At 37.5% G+C, this 22299-nt stretch overlaps 2 protein-coding genes across 2 annotated transcripts; both read left to right on the plus strand.

Annotated features, from left to right (window-relative positions):
* The first annotated feature begins 336 nt into the window (after positions 1 to 336).
* yars2 (tyrosyl-tRNA synthetase 2, mitochondrial) lies at positions 337 to 6149 on the plus strand. Its single transcript, XM_051883406.1, has 5 exons — positions 337 to 1178; positions 2554 to 2721; positions 3358 to 3513; positions 3785 to 3955; positions 5747 to 6149. Exons 1-5 carry the CDS (start codon positions 400 to 402, stop codon positions 5904 to 5906), a joined length of 1434 nt encoding a protein of 477 aa, XP_051739366.1. The 5' UTR covers positions 337 to 399; the 3' UTR covers positions 5907 to 6149.
* A 2511-nt stretch (positions 6150 to 8660) lies between these two features.
* On the plus strand, positions 8661 to 12813 carry cdkn1bb (cyclin-dependent kinase inhibitor 1Bb). Its single transcript, XM_051883409.1, has 3 exons — positions 8661 to 9502; positions 9940 to 10050; positions 11625 to 12813. The coding sequence occupies exons 1-2, from the start codon at positions 9070 to 9072 to the stop codon at positions 10038 to 10040; spliced, it is 534 nt and encodes a 177-aa protein (XP_051739369.1). The 5' UTR covers positions 8661 to 9069; the 3' UTR covers positions 10041 to 10050; positions 11625 to 12813.
* Positions 12814 to 22299: the final 9486 nt, after the last annotated feature.

The raw sequence follows: 22299 nt of genomic DNA on the forward strand, positions 1-22299 counted from the left end.
CACCGCGCGCCCTCTAGTGGAATGACAGTTTATTAAAGGGATAGTCCGCTCAAAAATTAAAACTCTGTCATCATTTACTCACCCTCAAGTTGTTCCAAACCTGTAGGAGTTTCTTTCCTCTGCTGAACACAAAAGAAGATATTTTGACAAATGTCAGTAACCAAACAGTTCAAAGTCAATGAGGACCAACAACTGGTTACCGACATTTTTCAAAATATCTTCTTTTGTGTTCAGCAGAACAAAGAAACACATACATGTTTAGATCAACGTGAGGGTGAGTAAAAGATGACATAATTTTCATTTTTGGGTGAACTATCCCTTTAAATGCCACTCTTTTCTACACTCCCACATCTGTCCACTAGGTGGCGAAAGTGTCCATCAAAACCCTGACGTACAAACATGGCTGCGTCCATTGCGCGGTCATGCCGAAGCGTGTGTAGAGTTAAATCACATGCCATATTCACAAAAACATCTTATTTAAAAGCTTCATTCCACTGTTCTCCATCTAAAAGAAGCGGGCTCCTCTTATCCCTGCATAACCGAGGCCTCCTGAAGGAGTCGTTCCCTGAGCACGCAGCTCAAGCTGAGCTCCCGGATCTGCTCCGGTCCGGTCCGCAGACCATCTACTGCGGCTTCGACCCGACCGCGGACAGCCTTCACGCCGGGAACCTGCTCGCCATCATCGGCCTGCTGCACTTCAGAGCCGCGGGACATGGCGTAATCGCGCTGCTCGGCGGAGCCACGGCGCAGATCGGGGATCCGAGCGGGAGGTCGGCCGAGAGAGAGCGACTCTCCCCGGCTACGGTGGAGCAGAACGCCCGCGGGATTCTGGAGAGCCTCCACCGGATCTTCACCCACCACGAGCTGCACTTCTCCCCGGATCCGAGCAGGCTGGGCCGGCTGACGGTGCTCAATAACCGCAGCTGGTACAAGGACTGGCACGTGCTGGAGTTTTTCTCGGAGGTCGGCAGGTGTTTTCGGATGGGCACGATGCTCAGCAGACACAGCGTCCAGTCTCGGCTGAAGAGCGCGGAGGGCATGAGCTTCACCGAGTTCTCCTACCAGCTCTTCCAGGCCTTTGACTTCTACCGTCTGCATCAGCTGCACGGCTGCAGGATCCAGCTGGGCGGAACCGATCAGCTGGGAAACATCATGAGCGGGCACGAGCTCATCCACAGGTATGATATCAAAACAGACACCACCTCAGTACTATGGTATATGTATCACACAGTGTTGTGTAAGTTACTCTAATAAAGTAATTCATAGCTACTAATTACATCTTTAACAGTGTAATTAGATTACTGTACTGATCACGGTATTGGATTACTTATTACTCGTTACTTTCTAAATCCCATAACAACATCGAGCAGTTGAACACAAGGATAGTAAATTATTATGTTAAATCCACTATTGATTTATATAGTCTATACAGTATTTAATGCAATTACATAAGAAGTAAATAATTAAATTACTGAAAAAAATTAAGAATTACTTTTTCAAGGGATTACTTAGTAATTAATTACACCCAATACTGATATCACAGTACCATGGAATTACCATTCTCAACACTATGGTATTAACATGGTATCATATCCAAAATATATATATTTTTTTAAAAGAAATTAATACTTTTATTCAGCAAAAATGATCAAAAGTGACAGTAAATCTGTTTATAATGTTACAAAAGATTTCTATTTCATCAAAGAATCCTGTATATTACAAAAATGTATTACAGTTTCCATAAAAATATTAAGCCGCACAACTGTTTTCAACACTGATAATAATACTAATGTTTCTTGAGCAGCAAATCAGCATATTAGAATGATTTCTGAAGGATCATGTGACACTGAAGACTGGAGTAATGATGCTGAAAATTCAGCTTTGATCACAGGAATAAATTATATTTTACTATATAATCACATAGAAAACAGTTATTTTAAATTGTAATAATATTTCAGAATTTTTACTGTATTTTTGATCAAATAAATGCAGCTTTGGTGAGCAGAAGAGACTTCTTTCAAAAACATTAAATAATCTTACCAACCTCAAACTTTGTACTGTATGTACAGTGCCGTATTTTCAGACACGTACAGTGGTAAATACCTAGGAGTATAAAATAGGACTATGTGCATATTAACAGTAAAAAAAAAAAGGTAAAATTTTTAAGCATGGCACTATGGCAAAATTCTCTCATTTTGGCTGCGTGAGATTCTCCAGCTTTGTTGTTGTTGAGCAACCGAAGCGCGAGCTGTTGAAGCTCCGCCCTCTTCTGGAAAGTGGAAAGTTCAGCTCATTTGCATTTAAAGGGACACACACAAAAACGGCATGTTTTTGCTCACACCCAAATAGGGGCAAATTTGACAAGCTATAATAAATGATCTGTGGGGTATTTTGAGCTGAAACTTCACAGACACATTCTGAGGACATAATAGGTCCACTTTAAGACTTAAATAAAGATGTGTGGCATAAAATAAAACGTGGTTGTTGTTATTTATGCAAACATCATAATATTGCACAGCCTCTGATGTGTAATCTTCTCTTCTTCTTGTGCAGAAAGACAGGAGAGGAAGTGTTCGGCTTGACGGTTCCTCTCGTCACCACCTCCATGGGCGATAAACTGGGGAAGACGGCCGGCAACGCTGTCTGGCTGAACCCAGATAAAACATCCCCCTTTGAGTTCTATCAGTACTTCCTCCGTCTGCCAGATACCAGCGTGGAGGGGTGAGTTAGCAAACACAGAGCGTGACCTCAGTTAATACTGTCTGCTGGATCATGTTATCATCATTTACTCAACCTCATGATGTTGAACCCGAAAAGAGAATACAGACTGAAATTAAGTCATTATGATTCTCTGTGATGAACTACTATTCGAAAGTAAGAATTTTTAGTGTTTTCTGCTCACCAAGGCTGCATGTATTCGATCAAAACTGTGAAATATTATTACAATTTAAAATAACTGTTTTCTATGTGAATATATAGTAAACTATAATTTATTCCTGTGATCAAAGCTGAATTTTCAGCATCATTACTCCAGTCTTCAGCATCACATGATCCTTCAGAAATCATTCTAATATGCTGATTTGCCGCTAAGGAAACATTTCTGATGATCTGCATCATATTTATGTTTAAACGTGATGCATTTTATTTTTCAGGATTCTTTGATGAATAGAAAGTTCTAAAGAACAGCATTTATTTGAAATAGAAACCTTTTGTAACATTATAAATGTCTTTACTGTCACTTTTGATCAATTGAAAGCATCCTTGCTGAATAAAAGTAATAATAATACTGACCCCAAACTTGGTGTATATTAAAATAGTGCCTATTTTAGCTTGACAGAAACACTTGTTATCCTCCAGGTACCTGAAGCTCTTCACGTTCCTGCCGCTAGCGGAGGTGGAGAAGGTGATGGAGCAGCAGAGGCGGGACCCGGGCAAGAGAATCGCCCACAAACGCCTGGCCGCTGAAGTCACCAAGCTAGTCCACGGGAAAGAGGGGTTAGAAAGCGCCAAAAGGCAAGAGCGGATACTCTCTTCTGATTTATGTCTGTAAAATCAATACTGAATCAAAATCAAAACCCTATTTACTTTATTTATGCACATTCCTGGTCCAGTTTAGCACGATTCTTTAATATGATTCATCAAAATATTTAAATGAACTTGCCTTTGCTTCAGATGCAACTTTTCTTTTTTAGCTTCTTTTAATGATCCAATCAATTCCTTTTAGTTTTATTGTATGTTCTTTACATGTTTAATTAATGTTACTAATATACATATGTACACACAGGTGCACCAATGCTCTGTACCACAGCAATATTCAGGCCCTGGAGCAGATGAGTGACACTGAACTCCAGGAGCTTTTCCGAGAGGCTCCGTTCCATGAGCTGTTCTTGGATCCGGGGACGACGGTGCTGGACGCCTGCAGACGGGCACAAGCCATTCCCGAGGGACCACGTGGGTGAGTGACGCCATTCTGATGTCACCGCCGGAATCTTACCAATAATGTTTTGGAATGTTCAGTTTAAAAGTAACACATACTCTTGACACATCTTGTTACATTGTTACTTTTTATTCAGAGTGACACGTTTTTTTGTTACTTTTTATCACGGTCAGGCTGGTTCGGCTACATTTCCTGTTTGAAACAGGTTTGCAATACAGTCACGATTAATAGCACGGCTTAGTCCGGGTCTTAAACAATTAAAGGGCCCCTATTATGCTCATTTACAGGTTCATAATTTTGTTTAAGGGGTCTACTAGAACAGGTTTACATGATGTAAAGGCTTAGTTCACCCAAAAATGAAAATTCTTTCATTAATTACTCACCCTCATGCTGTTCCACATCCGTAAGAGCTTTGTTCATCTTCAGAACACAAATTAAGATATTATTAATGAAATCTGAAAGCTTTCTGTCCCTCCATTGACAGCCTATACATACAACGACCACTTTCAAGCCCCAGAAAGGTAGTAAAGACATTATTATAGTAATCCATGTGACTCCAGTGGTTTAATCTCATGTTTATGAAGCAATATGAGTGCTTTGTTTGTGCAAAAAAAACACAATTTACCACTTTATTTACAAAATATTAATCTCCAACATGTTTACGAGAGCAGCACGATGCATGCGTGTTGTGTTGATGCAAGAGCAGATGTTGTTGGAGACTAATATTTTGTAAATAAAGTGGTAAATTTTGTTTTTTTGCACCAAGTACTCGCGTCATTTCATAAAATTTCTGATTGTTTACATGCACAAACATTGACCCTAAAGGAAAGTAAAATAAAATTTAAAAAAAGCATAAGTCGCCTTCAAAGTCCCCCTGTAGTCAATAACTGTATCCCTTAAAACTCATCTTTGATCACCAAAATTACATATTTAAGTTTTTTTTTTTGCTGTGAAAAAAATTACTTCATGCCTTAAAATAGCTTCTACACCCTTGCCTCATTTAATATACGCAGAGCAATGAATATGCAAATAGCCCCGCCTCCACTCGCTAACGACAGCTCAGAGATCCACTCGGTCATCTTACTGAGGTAAACGCTGCACAATGGTATCGATCTTTACAACGTCGGACACTTAACGGTAATAAATATGATTAGCGTTTTTCTTGAATACGTTATCAAACAGCTAATAATGTGTTGCTAATGTTACAAACCATGTTCCCGTTCGTCATCTCAGAGTCAGACAGCTGACTTCTAACAATCAGCGTCCTTAGAAATGCTTTGAACACCTTAACGTCAGTGGAGAAAGGCATATAGTTCATCATAACATCGTAATAAACATCATACACCCATTATATACACCCACTATATTGCTAAATGTACACGATTTTTCATATCAACAGAAAAATATACCAGGATAACCTGGCTTCTCTCAAGACTTCCCTGCTAGTTCGCTGTTAATGATATAAGTCCGACGTGATTGGTTACAAGGTAGTTTGTGATGTCACAAACACCAGCGGTTTGAGACTGTCTTTTTTTCACTGCAGTTTTAAGGAGAAAATACTCAGCAATGGTGCTGACTTAAGAATTTTCACATGGTTTGTCTTAAAGCATGTTAAATAGGCATATAAACAACATTAAAAACTTGATTTTCACCACAGAGGGACTTTGAGAAAAAAAATGAAGGAATGATTTTTTTTTATCCATATTTTAAGACCCAAAGCAGAAAAATACCTATATATGTTTTGAAATTGCATTGATGTCTTTTTGCTTCATATAATTCACTTTATTCTTATTGTTCCCTCTTGACTAGGTATCAGATGATCCAGGATGGTGGAGTTTGGATCAACCACCAGAGGGCAGCAAACCCTGAGCAAGTTCTGGTTCTGGGTCAGCACATCCTCTCTAACGGACTCAGCCTGATCCGAGTGGGCAAGAGAAACTTTTACATCCTAAAGTGGCTTAGTATGTGAATTACCAACTCGGATACACACGTTTTGCATTCAAAATGAACTGTGGAAACTGTGGAAACTGTAACAGAAACTATCCTGCAATCCTGAAGCTGACCAGCAGTGGTCAGTAGAGGTCTGTTTTGGCTCAGGACAGTAACCTGTGCCTCTGTCTGCTTGAACTTTTCAAAGACTTTGAAATTATATGTTGAATTGAATTGTGCTGTTGAGAATGTGTGTGGAATATATCAAAGACATGAGAACAGACTTTGCCTTGTTTGTGCCTGTTTTATTTGGACAAATTACACGTTTTGATGTGTGAATACGCTCTTGATTTTAAATCACACTGGAAAATGGGTTCTGTTCAACTCTTTAATTAAGTATGTGATATTTTAAAAATTTTCCAGTTCGGCTTCTGAGATGAAACTAACATTTTGCAATATGATGTTATAAATTAATTAAATTAAAATTGATTAGGTTGATATAGTTCAGGTTTATTTATAAAGCACATTTAAAAACAACAGATTTTATGTACCAAAATATGAAATTAAACAGAATTTTTAAAAAAATTTAATAAGAGCATAAAGGCCCGCTCACTCCCAAAAACGATAACTATATTAGCATCCACACCAACGCATGATGACGTTCTGTTTATTATAAGCGCGTTGCAGTTTTGTCATCTGTCGCTTTAAATACTCGAGCTCTATTCTGATTGGCTGTTGATGTTTTTATCGTTCATTGTAAGTGATTCCAACGATTTTGTTCCTCTGTGCCGATGTGGTGAGAAATCAAGTCCCCCCAGGAATCGGGTCTCCTTTAGGACCCTGAGTGATCCCATTGGTTCAACAGACTTTTAATGGGTAGTATTTTTAGCGCCCGATTATAATTCTTGCAAAATCACGTTATGATTTTTATCGTTTAAAATGCGTTATAATGACCATTTAAATTACATGGTTCATATACTAATGTATAACTAAAGCTATAGGTTGTGAAATCAAGCATTTCTCGTTCTGTTTTTTTTTTAGTTAGCTTATGTACTAGCATAGCGTAGATCTAACCAATTAGCCTGCTAGCTTAGCTTATATTATTATTAAGTATGTCTTTTGCTTCCAATATACAGTTTCCAATTACATGTTTCGAAATAATGATGTTTGTGTGCTTGACAATTTATTAATTAATTTATTAAAAATGTATAATAGTAATATTATATACTATACCACATTGCTATTATTGTGTAATATTAATATTAAATTACTTTTACAGAACAGTATGTTGGAACAATCCTTGGGGGGACTCGATTTCTCATCAATTTTCTCATGTCTCATCAGTTGTCAGATTAGAAAGCGTCACAGTTTTTAGACACATCAAAAAACGGTGCCGTCGGTTTATGACACGCCTCATGTGACGCATACAGTGCGGCCGCGTCCGAAATCGCATACTTTTTTTGAGTAGGTGCTTATTTTGAATAAGTATTTACTTTGCGGCCACTAAAAAAAGTATGTTTTATATAGTATGAATGTAATCTGGACGTACTAGTACATTCGCCATGGTGTCATTATCATGTGACCTACCAGCGTCAGTTGCGTCGCTTCACTGCCATTCACAAATCCTCTCCCGTGGCCTCATGGGATAGTAAAGTGTCCATCATATGCATACTTCAGAAATAGTAGGTCATCCGGGTACTTTTTGACATCTCTTTTATAAGTACTGTGAATTCAGACATACTTCTTTTGTCACATACTATATAGTAGGGAAGTATGTGATTTAGGACACAGCCTCAGTTCTCAGTTCTTGTCAGGATGATTGCGAGGTCTAATCAGGGCTGTGCTGTTCCTGGAAATGTTTTGACAATTGCAGCTTCTCACTTCTAGGAACAAATTAAACTTATAGTGAATCTCTTGTTGTACTTCCACATTTTTTTTTTCAGTGTCTCATTCAGATACCGCCAAATCTTCAGATACTAGAGACTCGCACATTACAGGTAATTGAATCAAACATATCTTAGTTTCTATGAATATTTTGTTTAGTCACATTAGAAGTGTTTCTTAAAGCCTTATTAATAACTTTTAGATGTCCATGTGTTTTAAACATTGGGGTCTTCTCATAGGATTTCAAGAACATAATTGAGAAAACATCTATCAAGCATTATGCCGTGACTCCACTGATAATCAATCTCAGATTAAGTCTAGTTTTAAACTAGTTTAGTCAAGGAACTAGACTTAAATTTTAGGCTATCTTCCCTTAATTACTGTTTATTTTTCTTTTAGTAATTGTTTAATTCATTTAAGCAGGAAACATTTTCGTAAGTTTCCTGAAAAAGTTTTTATACAAGCTTTTAGTTTCAGTTTCACTGTTAATTTTAAGCATTTGCACAAGATTCCATTGTTCTTTTTTTACTGTTACAGAACTTGACATTCAACGTCACAAGCCATTCGATTGTGATTCGCAAATGAATCGTTTGTTTTAAATCTTTTAAATGATTCAGTCGAACCGATGTGCGCAGCATTTGTGAATCACTCGCCTGTAGGAAAACTTAATTTAAAAACAAGTAAGCAGAAAAATCATTTACTCAATCTGAAACAGTAAATACAACTGAAAGTCATTCGAAAACGTAGCGATATTAGCAGCTTTAGAAACAAATAAGCACGTAAAATGACTTCTAGCTGCACTATGAGTGAAACGAATCAGCGGATCATTTAGTGAGTCGGTTCGAAAACGAAGCATTGGAATGAAACGATTCGAACGACTCGGAGGCTCGTCGAGGGTGTTTGTTGATCTTCTTTCTCTCGGACTGTGAGTGGGGGATGTGCGTTGAGAGAAGGCGGATCTCCGAGGCACCAATCCACGGCGTTCCTTTGGTGGTTTAAAGAGCTCTTTGTGTCAATCACGCGTTTTTTTCGTTCTCTATCCCCCTTCATCGCCATATTGGGCGCAGAAAAGCCTCGCCTTGTTATTTCTCTTCCCCTCTTTTACTACGACGCGCAGTTGACAGGAGTGGCCATCGAGAACGCTGCTTTTGTTTTGATGATCGTCGCTTGTCCGTGTTTTTACGACTTCTGCTCGGCGCTCATGCGGCGCACTCGGGGCGAGTTTTGCCTGCACGCCCGTCGTTTTGGATCGCGTTAACGCAGGAGGGAACGCTTTATAACAGCTGTTGGGTTTGCGTTTTTGACTCGAACGCCTTAACATGTCTAACGTTCGCTTGTCTAATGGCAGCCCGACGCTGGAGAGGATGGAGGCGCGACTGTCCGACCAGCCCAAGCCGTCGGCGTGTCGGAACCTGTTCGGCCCGGTGGATCATGAAGAGTTAAAGAAGGATTTCCAACGGCAACTGAAGGCGATGGAGGACGCGTCGGCGGACGAGTGGAACTTCGACTTCTCCACACACACGCCGCGCGCCGACGGCAGATTCCAGTGGGAAGCGCTGGATATTCGCTCGGTGCCCGGCTTCTACAGTAGTTCGGAGCGGGGAAAGGGCTCCAATCTTCATTTGTGCTCCTCTGGGAATAATAACGACAATAATGTGGATGTTAATGGGAATCACGACTGTCGGGTAACGGATCCGAGCGCGGAGACGCCCGAAACACCTCGCGAGCCGAGGAAAAGACCCTCCTGTCTCGGTATGCGCTTTCTGGATCATCTAATTAATCTATCTGAATTTCAGTAATATGTATAATCACGATAAAATATCTATATATTGCTCTATATATCCGATTTTTCTGTTTGTATATGAAAAATATCTATCTCGAGCCTTTCACACCTACATGCAATTGCATTTTAACTTATGTTTGTGAAGCCCAACGTTTGATAGATGTAATACATGTAGATGTAGATGCGTTTATTTTAAGTGGGTAAGACAATTTAGGATACGCAACAGCTTTATGCAATTTTAAGTTTACGATCATGTATAAACTATAAAAATAAGATTTACAGTGCGGTTGCATTTGGTGTGAAATGCTCTGAATCGTTCACTCACTTAGTTTCTTCAAGTTACAGTATTTTATTTGTTTTTGAACCGATGTGAATTGACAAATGTGTGTTTTGACTCATGAATCAGACTCATCGTGTCAAAGCAAACGGTCTCACATCTGTGTGGATGAAGTGACCCGAACACCCAGAAAACCCAAAAAACCCAGAAAACACCCCAGCCCGACATAAATGCAATGAGGTAAGCACAACTTATCTTTTTTTTTTTTTTTTTAACATCTTAATATTTGAGTAATTTATGCAGATGAGCGGTTAAAAACGCTGTTTTCAGTTTACACATGAAAAAGAACAGAATAGTACCCAGTTTACACTTATTTTACTATGTTATAAAGTTAATCTGATTATAGATGTGCAACATTAGCGTTTTATTAAAAGCATAATGAGTCCGTGAAAGGGTTAACATGGTACGCGGTTATAGAACAGAATAGTAGGTCAAAATTACCCATTATTTTACTGTTATAATGTTATAGATGTGCAACAATAGCGTTTTATTAAAAGCATAATGAGTCCGTGAAAGGGTTAACATGGTACGTGGTTATAGAACAGAATAGTAGGTGAAAATTACCCATTATTTTACTGTTGTGCAACAATAGCGTTTTATTAAAAGCATAATGAGTCCGTGAAAGGGTTAACATGGTACGCGGTTATAGAACAGAATAGTAGGTGAAAATTACCCATTATTTTACTGTTATAATGTTATAGATGTGCAACAATAGCGTTTTATTAAAAGCATAATGAGTCCGTGAAAGGGTTAACATGGTACGCGGTTATAGAACAGAATAGTAGGTCAAAATTACCCATTATTTTACTGTTATAATGTTATAGATGTGCAACAATAGCGTTTTATTAAAACCACAATGAGTCCATGAAAGGGTTAACATGGTACGCGGTTATAGAACAGAATAGTAGGTCAAAATTACCCATTATTTTACTGTTATAATGTTATAGATGTGCAACAATAGCGTTTTATTAAAACCACAATGAGTCCATGAAAGGGTTAACACGATGCGTTTACTACGAGAGCTCGAGTTTCCTTCAGAGTGAAAAACATTTTACACGTCAGCAGTGTGTGTTCACTCACGAGGGGTTATTTACACCTGAACGACGACGGGCCTCGTTTATTACACACACACACGCGTTTATAACCTTGTAGATATGATGAAAAGTGCAGGTTTCATATTTTAATCGAACACCTGGCCACTGTTTGAGTCCAGAAGTCTGATGTAATCTCAAGATGTTGTTACCTCAGGATGTTGTTATCTCAGGTGGTCATGTGAGGAAACGTCCCGCCAAATCAATATGTCACTGGGCTGCTAGTCAATGAGCAAATAACGGTCGTTCGCGGCACATTTGTAAAGTCATAACATTAGCAGTGAAGGGTGTTTTGCTTTGGTGGGACTCGAAACTTTTCATGATCTCATTTTCCAGTGTTTCCTCCCCAAGTTTCATTCAGTTTTTTGCGGGTTACTGCTAGTCTGGTTTGTGGTGTCGTTGACTCAAATATGTGCCGCCATTATCTGCGTCAGTTTTATTGCCACGATTGTTAACATTTACAATATCGCCGAAGCACATAAAAGTGTTTATAGTACAAAAATACACAGTGTAGAAAATAAATTAGGTGAATAATGACTTGAAAAAGACGACCATAGTCATACTAAGGGGAAATTAAAAATTGAAAATGCATTTAATACTGCAAATTAAGCCATGAAATATGTAATAAACATACTAATTCTCATTTTAATTCTTTCCTGACAGGGCTGAAGATGTCGACGTCGGTTTCATGACCTCAGTGCTTGGTGAACGAAAGATTTTTTTTGGGGGGGGGGGAGCGATCGGGGAAAACAAAACATATCAACTCTAAGAGTGTTCAAGCACTGAAAACAGAAACACTAAAGTTCTGGCACTCAAGAAAAAAAAGCAACTGCTTCTGAAAGCAGTGTATGTAGCAGTGTGCAATTAGGTTGAATTTCCTTTTTTGCTCATTTTTTTTTTTTTTGTTTTTCTTACTACCTGTGTATATAAATATATATTTGTTCCTTTTCATATGTAGCACATAATTAGTATTATGTTGGAAAATATATTTTTTCTTTGGAGGTGTGAGTTTGGTTTGACTTGAAGAGCCACCGTTGCCGTGTGTAGATTATTTCCGAAATGCTGTTCATTATTTGTTTTATTTCACGTTTTGAAGGCAGTGTGCCTGTTTTCATATAAATTTTCAGATGAGGTACACAAAATAGTTCTTTTGAAGGGATCTGGTTGGATCCGAACATCTCAGCCTGTTTTTTTTTTTTGTTTTTTTTCAAAGGTGATGTAAAAGTTCAAACTCTGAGGTCAAACCTTGTAGCATCAACCAGTATTACTATCAGGCACTTCCATGGAGGAGAAACATCTCTCACCCTCTTAAATTATTTCTTTTGTATTTCATCTGTAATTTGAGTGAGATTTTCTACTGATATTGTTTTGGTTTTGACTCGATCACCCTTGATTTTGCCTCTTTTTTTTTTTTTTTTTTTCACTGCAGAAGTGATCAACCGAATGCATCTAAAACACTCTATAAATAGATATTCTGTGGTGAAACCTGATGCATAACTGTATTTATAGAGAAAGTAAATATTAATATTTGAACGAATTTACACTGCCTGTGTATTTGTGTACATAACTTTGTAAAAACACTGAGAAAATTAAAACTAACTTATTTATATCAATGCTTTTTTTTTTCTTTGAAATTAAAATGGTTTTTGGTCAAGGTTTGAGTCATTATTTTTGTAAATGCTTATTTTTTTGGTAGCTTCTTCCTTTCTGATTTTTTTTTTTTTTGTAATATTTTAACAAATTGTAAGAGGTTGCAAACTGAGCCTGATTAAAATATTTGATAAGTGCTTTTTTGTTATGTGTGGTTATACAATGTGCTGCAATCAATTAAAAGAGAATTAAATTATTTCAACCCACATCTGTCTTATTTCAACATTATATATTCTGTCAATTTATACCCTCAAATATGCAACCTGTGGAAGACATTAAAACAAGCCTTGCAATGAATGCACATTATAGCAGGGGGAAAAATTATTTTTTTTTTTTTTTTTTTGAGCTGTAAAAAAATGCGTTAAATGTTAATAGCTTTCCTTAAAAGTAAAACAAAATAGTATTTTTAGCCATTCCAGTGACCAAAACAAGCCCTTAGTTGTGCATGAAGCTGGTAAAATAAATGATTTCACATCCTTGCACTGCGTGACCTTTCTTGACCAGGTTTGGCAAGCAGCCGCTCGTGTCATTTACCCGTCTGAATGAAGCGCACATGCCAACGGTTAGTCACAGCGCTGACTCAAACGCAAACTGACAGTGGGAGTGGTGGGCGGCACAGGTGCTCCTCACAGCTAGTTTGTTTTGTACTTTATTAACTCTCTAACCTCTCGTTTTAAAAATCGTCTAATCACAAGTATGCTTTTTCCTTGTTCCACACAAAACACAGAAATGCACTTCATTGGAGTTAACGTCAAATGTGTATACAAATGTTAAATTTTATTTGCATGACAGAAACATTGTAAAAAGTCTGGATTGTCGTTGGTACGCCACCCTTCACTCGACTCTCTCATCCACGACGTTGTTCTGATACCCGCCAAAAGGGGCGAGAAAAAAGCCGCTGTGATATTTTAATGGCTGGTTTGAGTGTGCCAACCATAGCACAACGTGTGTTTATTCATGTGGTATCAGTTGATCTGCCTGAGAGCGTCTTTACCACTGAGATCAGGGACGAGCAACAAACACAGACATTTTGGACAGACAGAGGGAATTTCATGAAGTTTCCAATCCAATTGCGGATGTTTTTGATTTGACCTTTATGAAATGCAATTAGAGTCTGACAGGTTCAGAGCTCAGTGCCCATTCGGGTCGAATCGAGGCAAAACAGTGGGCCTGTCCCATAGGAAACCTCATAAACCACAGATTACAGCTCTTCCATTGTTTTTCCTGTTGAGTTTCCTCCTGTAAAAATTAACCAAGTATTGTAAGATTCTTCAAGACACCAAAGTCTGCAATCAAAAGACAAATCTCAACATGTACTCAAACATTGAATCCTTCCAGAAATGCTATAGCCCAATACTCATTTTATTTCCAGCTGAAATTCACAAAGCACAGACACTTGGAATTTTTAAATCATATATTGGCTTGTTGTTTGTGATTGAACAAAAAAAATTGCTAGATGTAAACAATATCAAAAAACAAAAAGTCAGAATTGTAAGATTTAAATTTGCAATTATGTTTTTTATTTTTTTATTGCAAGGTGGAAACAAGCTTCCATACAAATGTACAGAGCCCCTAAAGGGACATGGTGAAGGAAAAAAAATAAGAGGTGGGAGGAAAAATGATATGTCAATGCTTCTGTTCTCTCGCAAAATTCGCTTGTGCAGAATGTAAAAATTTTGCGAGGGAATGCAAAAGTTTTCGAAGGAACGCAAAGTTTTTTGAGGGAACGCAAAAGTTTTGTGAGGAACGCAAAGTTTCTTGAGGGAACGCAAACGTTTTCGAAGGAACGCAAAGTTTCTCAAGGAAACGCAAAAGTTTTCGAAGAAACGCAAAGTTTCTTGGGGGAACACAAAAGTTTTCGAAGGAATGCAAAGTTTCTCGAGGGAACGCAAAAGTTTTCGAAGGAACGCAAAAGTTTTCGAAGGAACGCAAAGTTTCTTGGGGGAACGCAAAAGTTTTCAAAGGAACGCAAAGTTTCTCGAGGGAACGCAAAAGTTTTAGAAGGAACGCAAAGTTTCTTGGGGGAACACAAAAGTTTTCGAAGGAATGCAAAGTTTCTCGAGGGAACGCAAAAGTTTTCAAAGGAATGCAAAGTTTCTCGAGGGAACGCAAAAGTTTTAGAAGGAACACAAAAGTTTTCGAAGGAATGCAAAGTTTCTCGAGGGAACGCAAAAGTTTCTTGGGGGAACGCAAACGTTTTAGAAGGAACGCAAAGTTTCTTGGGGGAACGCAAAAGTTTTAGAAGGAACGCAAAAGTTTTAGAAGGAACGCAAAGTTTCTCGGGGGAACGCAAAAGTTTTAGAAGGAACGCAAAAGTTTTAGAAGGAACGCAAAGTTTCTCGAGGGAACGCAAAAGTTTTCGAAGGAACGCAAAAGTTTTCGAAGGAACGCAAAAGTTTTCGAAGGAACGCAAAGTTTCTCGGGGGAACGCAAAAGTTTTAGAAGGAACGCAAAAGTTTTAGAAGGAACGCAAAGTTTCTCGGGGGAACGCAAAAGTTTTAGAAGGAACGCAAAAGTTTTAGAAGGAACGCAAAGTTTCTTGGGGGAACGCAAAAGTTTTGCGAGAGAACGCAAAGTTTCTCAAGGAAACGCAAACGTTTTTGAATGAACGCAAAGTTTCTCAAGGAAACGCAAAAGTTTTCGAAGAAATGCAAAGTTTCTTGGGGGAACACAAAAGTTTTCGAAGGAATGCAAAGTTTCTCGAGGGAACGCAAAAGTTTTCGAAGGAACGCAAAATTTTTCGAAGGAACGCAAAAGTTTTCGAAGGAACGCAAAAGTTTTCGAAGGAACGCAAAGTTTCTTGGGGGAACGCATAAGTTTCTCGAGGTAACGCAAAAGTTTTCGAAGGAACGCAAAGTTTTCGAAGGAACGCAAAGTTTTCGAAGGAACGCAAAGTTTTCGAAGGAACGCAAAGTTTCTTGGGGGAACGCAAAAGTTTTGTGAGAGAACGAAAAGTTTCTCAAGGAAACGCAAAAGTTTTCGAATGAACGCAAAGTTTCTCAAGGAAACGCAAAAGTTTTCGAAGGAACGCAAAGTTTCTTGGGGGAACACAAAAGTTTTCAAGGATTGCAAAGTTTCTCGAGGTAACGCAAAAGTTTTCGAAGGAACGCAAAATTTTTCGAAGGAACGCAAAAGTTTTCGAAGGAACGCAAAGTTTCTTGGGGGAACGCATAAGTTTCTCGAGGTAACGCAAAAGTTTTCGAAGGAACGCAAAAGTTTTCGAAGGAACGCAAAGTTTCTTGGGGGAACGCAAAAGTTTTGTGAGAGAACGAAAAGTTTCTCAAGGAAACGCAAAAGTTTTCGAATGAACGCAAAGTTTCTCAAGGAAACGCAAAAGTTTTCTAAGAAACGCAAAGTTTCTCGAGGTAACGCAAAAGTTTTCGAAGGAACGCAAAGTTTCTTGGGGGAACACAAAAGTTTTCGAAGGAATGCAAAGTTTCTCGAGGTAACGCAAAAGTTTTCGAAGGAACGCAAAAGTTTTCGAAGGAACGCAAAGTTTCTTGAGGGAATGCAAAAGTTTTGTGAGGAACACAAAATTTCTTGGGGGAACCCATAAGTTTTGTGAGGGAACGCAAAGTTTCTCGAGGGAATGCAAAAGTTTTCGAAGGAACGCAAAAGTTTTCGAAGGAACGCAAAGTTTCTCGGGGGAACGCAAAAGTTTTCGAAGGAACGCAAAGTTTCTTGGGGGAACGCAAAAGTTTTGTGAGAGAACGAAAAGTTTCTCAAGGAAACGCAAAAGTTTTCGAATGAACGCAAAGTTTCTCAAGGAAACGCAAAAGTTTTCGAGGAAACGCAAAAGTTTCCGAAGAAACGCAAAGTTTCTCGAGGTAACGCAAAAGTTTTCGAAGGAACGCAAAGTTTCTTGGGGGAACACAAAAGTTTTCGAAGGAATGCAAAGTTTCTCGAGGTAACGCAAAAGTTTTCGAAGGAACGCAAAAGTTTTCGAAGGAACGCAAAGTTTCTTGAGGGAATGCAAAAGTTTTGTGAGGAACACAAAATTTCTTGGGGGAACCCATAAGTTTTGTGAGGGAACGCAAAGTTTCTCGAGGGAATGCAAAAGTTTTCGAAGGAACGCAAAAGTTTTCGAAGGAACACAAAATTTCTTGGGGGAACCCATAAGTTTTGCGAGGGAATGCAAAGTTTCTTGGGGGAACGCAAAAGTTTTTGAAGGAACGCAAAGTTTCTTGGGGGAACGCAAAAGATTTGTGAGGAACGCAACATTTCTCGGGAGAACGCAAAAGTTTCACGAGGGAACACAAAGTTTCTCGAGGGAATGCAAAAGTTTTGTGAGGAACACAAAGTTTCTTGAGGGAACGCAAAAGTTTTGTGAGGAACACAAAGTTTCTTGAGGGAACGCAAAAGTTTTGTGAGGAACACAAAGTTTCTTGAGGGAACGCAAAAGTTTTGTGAGGAACACAAAGTTTCTTGAGGGAACGCAAAGTTTCTCGGGGGGAAAGCCAAAGTTTCTTGGGGGGAAAGCCAAAGTTTCTCAGGGGAAGGCAAAGTTTCTCAGGGGAACGCAAAAGATTTGCGAGAGAACGCAAAGTTTCTCGGAGGAATGCAAAAGATTTTCGGGGGAAGGCAAAGTTTCTCGTGGGGATGCAAAACAACGCAGAAGCATTGACATTATCTCACATCTCATATTTTTTCCATCACCATGTCCCTTTAGGGGCTCCGTACAAATGTGACACTTAAATGCAAAATGAATCTCATGATCTATGAAAGAGCAAAATCTAAGCAATAAAATGTTAATCGCACCCTTAAAGTGATTAAAAGGCCAAACCGACATTTGCATCCTCAGTTGCACATAAACTGGTTCCACTGAAATGGATGCATAGACCAATACAATCAGACATTTTAAAACAACAAAGGCAAACAGGGATTAAATGCGCACAATAAAAACAGGAAGACACCTGCATCAGTGCTTTGAGGTCTCGTGAGGCGCAGGTGTGTGACCTCAGCCGTCTTTGTGTTGTGCACTTTGCTGTCGAGAGGTTAAAATGCTTCTCTGTTGTGTCTGGGACTCGTACTAGGACAAAAAGACAGCGTCGCCCAGAAAGAAGGGATGTTAGTCATGTAGGGTTTGCCCTCGACATCAAGCGGCGACTTTCTGACCTCGTCCAATCAGCTGCGGGGAAAGTCAATACTGCCAGAGCATAAAAACACTCCAGCCCTGTTCAATGTGCTTTAATGGGCAAAACGTAAATTTCCTCTTCATTGTTCCATGGAAAGAACTCCAACCGCAGGGAGTCCATTGAGTCACGGGCAAAACTGGGAGGACGCGGTCAGTAAGAGCGAAAATAAAACGTCTGTGGTTCTCCTCTCCTTTCAATTTCAGTGGTTTGGGAGTCGATCATTATGAAATGTAATGAGCTGAAAAGTGAAAAAAGAAAATGGTGTAAAGGTGTGACACAAGACAACTAAACGTTTTTTAAAGGTTGACAGGGAATTATCACACAATAAGGCATTGTTTGTCTTTGTTATACTCAAGTAAACACTACTAACTATCTGTAAGTTACAGATCAGACAAAAAAGCTACATTACAACTTTTACAACTTCCAAGTTAAAATGCTTACTTAAGGGATACTTCACTTAAAACTAAATTCATCATCATTTACTCACCCTCATGTATTTCCTTCTTTCTTCAATGAAACTCAAGTTATTTTATACAATCTCTGTGCTGTTCTTCTATACAGTAAAAACGATGACAACAGAAAAGTCTGACAATATTTTTGTGTAATGCTATGTCGAAATAGTATAGATAAATGTCAGAATAAACATTGTAATATCCTGTAAGTGCATAAACATTTACTAAAAAACTGCTTCTCATGCAAATAAATTAACCAACAATGCCAAAAAAATCCTCATTAAACATCAAAATGTAAACAGATCTCAGAATGGTGATGCATTTGTTTAGGTGCCAAGCTCAACTAATAAATAAATATTCATTTATATTAAATATTACTAAATATTAAGCACTCATTAACTTGTTAATGTTCTTATGAACCATTAGATATATGCAATAGGAGAACTAGTCTCTATGCAGAATGACTTAATAAATAAATTAATAACTATATATTTTTTTGTAAATAGAGTATAATTACAGATCACATTTGGTTCCATCTTGATTAACTATGGAAGCCCATTTTATTTGCGACATAAGAATCAAAACCATGCTTTGATAAATCAAAAGTCAAAATTATGATTTAAAAAGTCATAATTATGACATTAAAAGTTTGACTTTTTGTCAATTATGACATTTTATATAATAGTACATCAATTTTGACATTTTTCCTCAAAGTTATGACTTATTATATCATTATTTCAACACCATATGTCATAATTATGACTGATTTACCAAAGCATTTTCTTTCTTATGTGATGGAAATGTGCTTCCATAATTAACCCTAAAAACTACTTTTGACTTTACCTAAAAATACCTGCTTGTATGTTGTAAATGTGATTTTTATGATCATTTAAATTTATGAATAATCACAAACTAATGAAGATTTCTAACTTTACTCTCAAAATGGCTCACAGAACCCTGCATGACGCACTTGAGTTGGATAAAGAAAAGAAAAACATGTTATGTCAGGGCAGTAATTCGACAGTTTATCTAAAAATATTTTCTCTTTAACCTTCCCCCAATGAAAGAACTCATTTAAATATGTACATGAAAGATGCATTTGACACCTGTCAGAAAATGCTTGAGGAAAGCATCATGTTGACCAGAAAACAGCCAAGACCTCTGAGAATAACACGTTTTCCTTGAATTGCGATCTGTCCACACAAACTACAGGAAATACTCAGGTATATTATCTGATTTCCTATTAAAGCCCTTCGTGTTTCACTTGTTTCAGGACAGGAAACACCAAACCTTAACCTTTAGTCTCCATTCATTCCACTGTCAGGCCCTTTGGCAATGAGTGAAAATAGTTTTCATAGTTTGGAGAACATCCTATACGATGCACTAGATCTCGTGTAGCATTCAGACTACAAATTCTTCAACTTATATACAAGTCTTTTAAGATTTAAGACTAACAAAGAAAAAAACACACACACATATAAACTAGATTTCCTGACTGAAAGTGCTTCATATTCATGCACTAATGCAATGAAACCACAGGTCTCGTACCCTTTCCTGTAAACAAGGGCTTGTGCAGTTCATTGAAATCTCTGAGCTTCCCCGTTTGGTTTCCTCCTGCGACCACAACGCACGTCATTAGATGAAATTCTTCATAAATGACTTACGTGTGACCTCAGACGGCTGGCAGTCCAGTAACTGACAGAGACAGGCAGTTGTGAAAAGGATTCAGGCCAGAGTGATGCAGCGGCTCTACTGTAGCATGTCGATTTCAGTTACAGAACTGATGCAGGTCCTGTCACAAATGCTGCCTTCAAGTCTCACAGGTCACACTTTGAGGAAGTAATGCAGGGAAGACTGTTGAGTAGCAGCATATATGGCCATTTACAAATGGTCACATCAAGGATGTACAGTGGCCCTAAAGGTGGCGCACTTGAGGATGGGATGAACGGGACGTGCACAAGTGAAGACCACAATGAGTGCGCTATTTGAGACAGGCACAGCCTAGCTTACAAAAATATATAACGTATGCAATATTGTATGCATTACTTTCCATGAAAAGTAACTAAGTTACGCAATTAGTTACTTTTTTAGGGAGTAACACAATATTGTAATGCATTACTTTTAAAAGTAACTTTCCACAACACTGGCAAAGCGTCAAATTACCAAATTGACGGTGTTAAATTACCAAATTATTTTTTTTAAATGATATTCCTTGTTTCAGAACATTCCCTAAAAAAGTAACTAATTGCGTAACTTAGTTACTTTTCATGGAAAGTAATACATTGCAATATTGTGTTACTCCCTAAAAAAGTAACTAATTGCATAACTTGGTTACTTTTCATGTAAAGTAATGCATACAATATTGCGTTACTCCATAAAAAAGTAACTAATTGCATAACTTAGTTAATTTTCATGGAAAGTAATGCATACAATATTGCTTTACTCCCTAAAAAAGTAACTAATTGCATAACTTATTTACTTTTCATGGAAGTGATGCATTGCAATATGGCGTTACTCCCTAAAAAAGTAACTAATTGCATAACTTATTTACTTTTCATGGAAGTGATGCATTGCAATATGGCGTTACTCCCTAAAAAAGTAACTAATTGCGTAACTTAGTTACTATACATGGAAAGTAATGCATACAATATTGCGTTAATCCCTAAAAAAGTAACTAATTGAGTAACTTAGTTACTTTTCATGGAAAGTAATGCATTGCAATATTGCGTTACTCCCTAAAAAAGTAACTAATTGCATAACTTATTTACTTTTCATGGAAGTGATGCATTGCAATATTGCGTTACTCCCTAAAAAAGAAGTAACTAATTGCATAACTTATTTACTTTTCATGGAAAGTAATGCATTGCAATATTGCGTTACTCCATAAAAAAGTAACTAATTGCGTTACTTATTTACTTTTCATGGAAAGTAATGCATTGCAATATTGCGTTACTCCATAAAAAAGTAACTAATTGCGTTACTTATTTACTTTTCATGGAAAGTAATGCATTGCAATATTGCGTTACTCCATAAAAAAGTAACTAATTGCATAACTTATTTACTTTTCATGGAAAGTAATGCATTGCAATATTGTGTTACTCCCTAAAAAAGAAGTAACTAATTGCATAACTTATTTACTTTTCATGGAAAGTAATGCATTGCAATATTGCGTTACTCCATAAAAAAGTAACTAATTGCGTTACTTATTTACTTTTCATGGAAAGTAATGCATTGCAATATTGCGTTACTCCCTAAAAAAGTAACTAATTGCATAACTTATTTACTTTTCATGGAAAGTAATGCATTGCAATATTGCGTTACTCCATAAAAAAGTAACTAATTGCATAACTTAGTTAATTTTCATGGAAAGTAATGCATACAATATTGCTTTACTCCCTAAAAAAGTAACTAATTGCATAACTTATTTACTTTTCATGGAAGTGATGCATTGCAATATGGCGTTACTCCCTAAAAAAGTAACTAATTGCGTAACTTAGTTACTATACATGGAAAGTAATGCATACAATATTGCGTTACTCCCTAAAAAAGTAACTAATTGAGTAACTTAGTTACTTTTCATGGAAAGTAATGCATTGCAATATTGCGTTACTCCCTAAAAAAGTAACTAATTGCATAACTTATTTACTTTTCATGGAAGTGATGCATTGCAATATTGCGTTACTCCCTAAAAAAGAAGTAACTAATTGCGTTACTTATTTACTTTTCATGGAAAGCAATGCATTGCAATATTGCGTTACTCCCTAAAAAAGTAACTAATTGCATAACTTATTTACTTTTCATGGAAGTGATGCATTGCAATATTGCGTTACTCCCTAAAAAAGAAGTAACTAATTGCATAAATTATTTACTTTTCATGGAAAGTAATGCATTGCAATATTGCGTTACTCCCTAAAAAAGTAACTAATTGCATAACTTATTTACTTTTCATGGAAAGTAATGCATTGCAATATTGCGTTACTCCCTAAAAAAGAAGTAACTAATTGCATAACTTATTTACTTTTCATGGAAAGTAATGCATTGCAATATTGCGTTACTCCATAAAAAAGTAACTAATTGCGTTACTTATTTACTTTTCATGGA

The sequence above is a fragment of the Ctenopharyngodon idella genome, chromosome 24 (assembly GCF_019924925.1).
Source record: "Ctenopharyngodon idella isolate HZGC_01 chromosome 24, HZGC01, whole genome shotgun sequence".
NCBI lineage: Eukaryota > Metazoa > Chordata > Actinopteri > Cypriniformes > Xenocyprididae > Ctenopharyngodon > Ctenopharyngodon idella.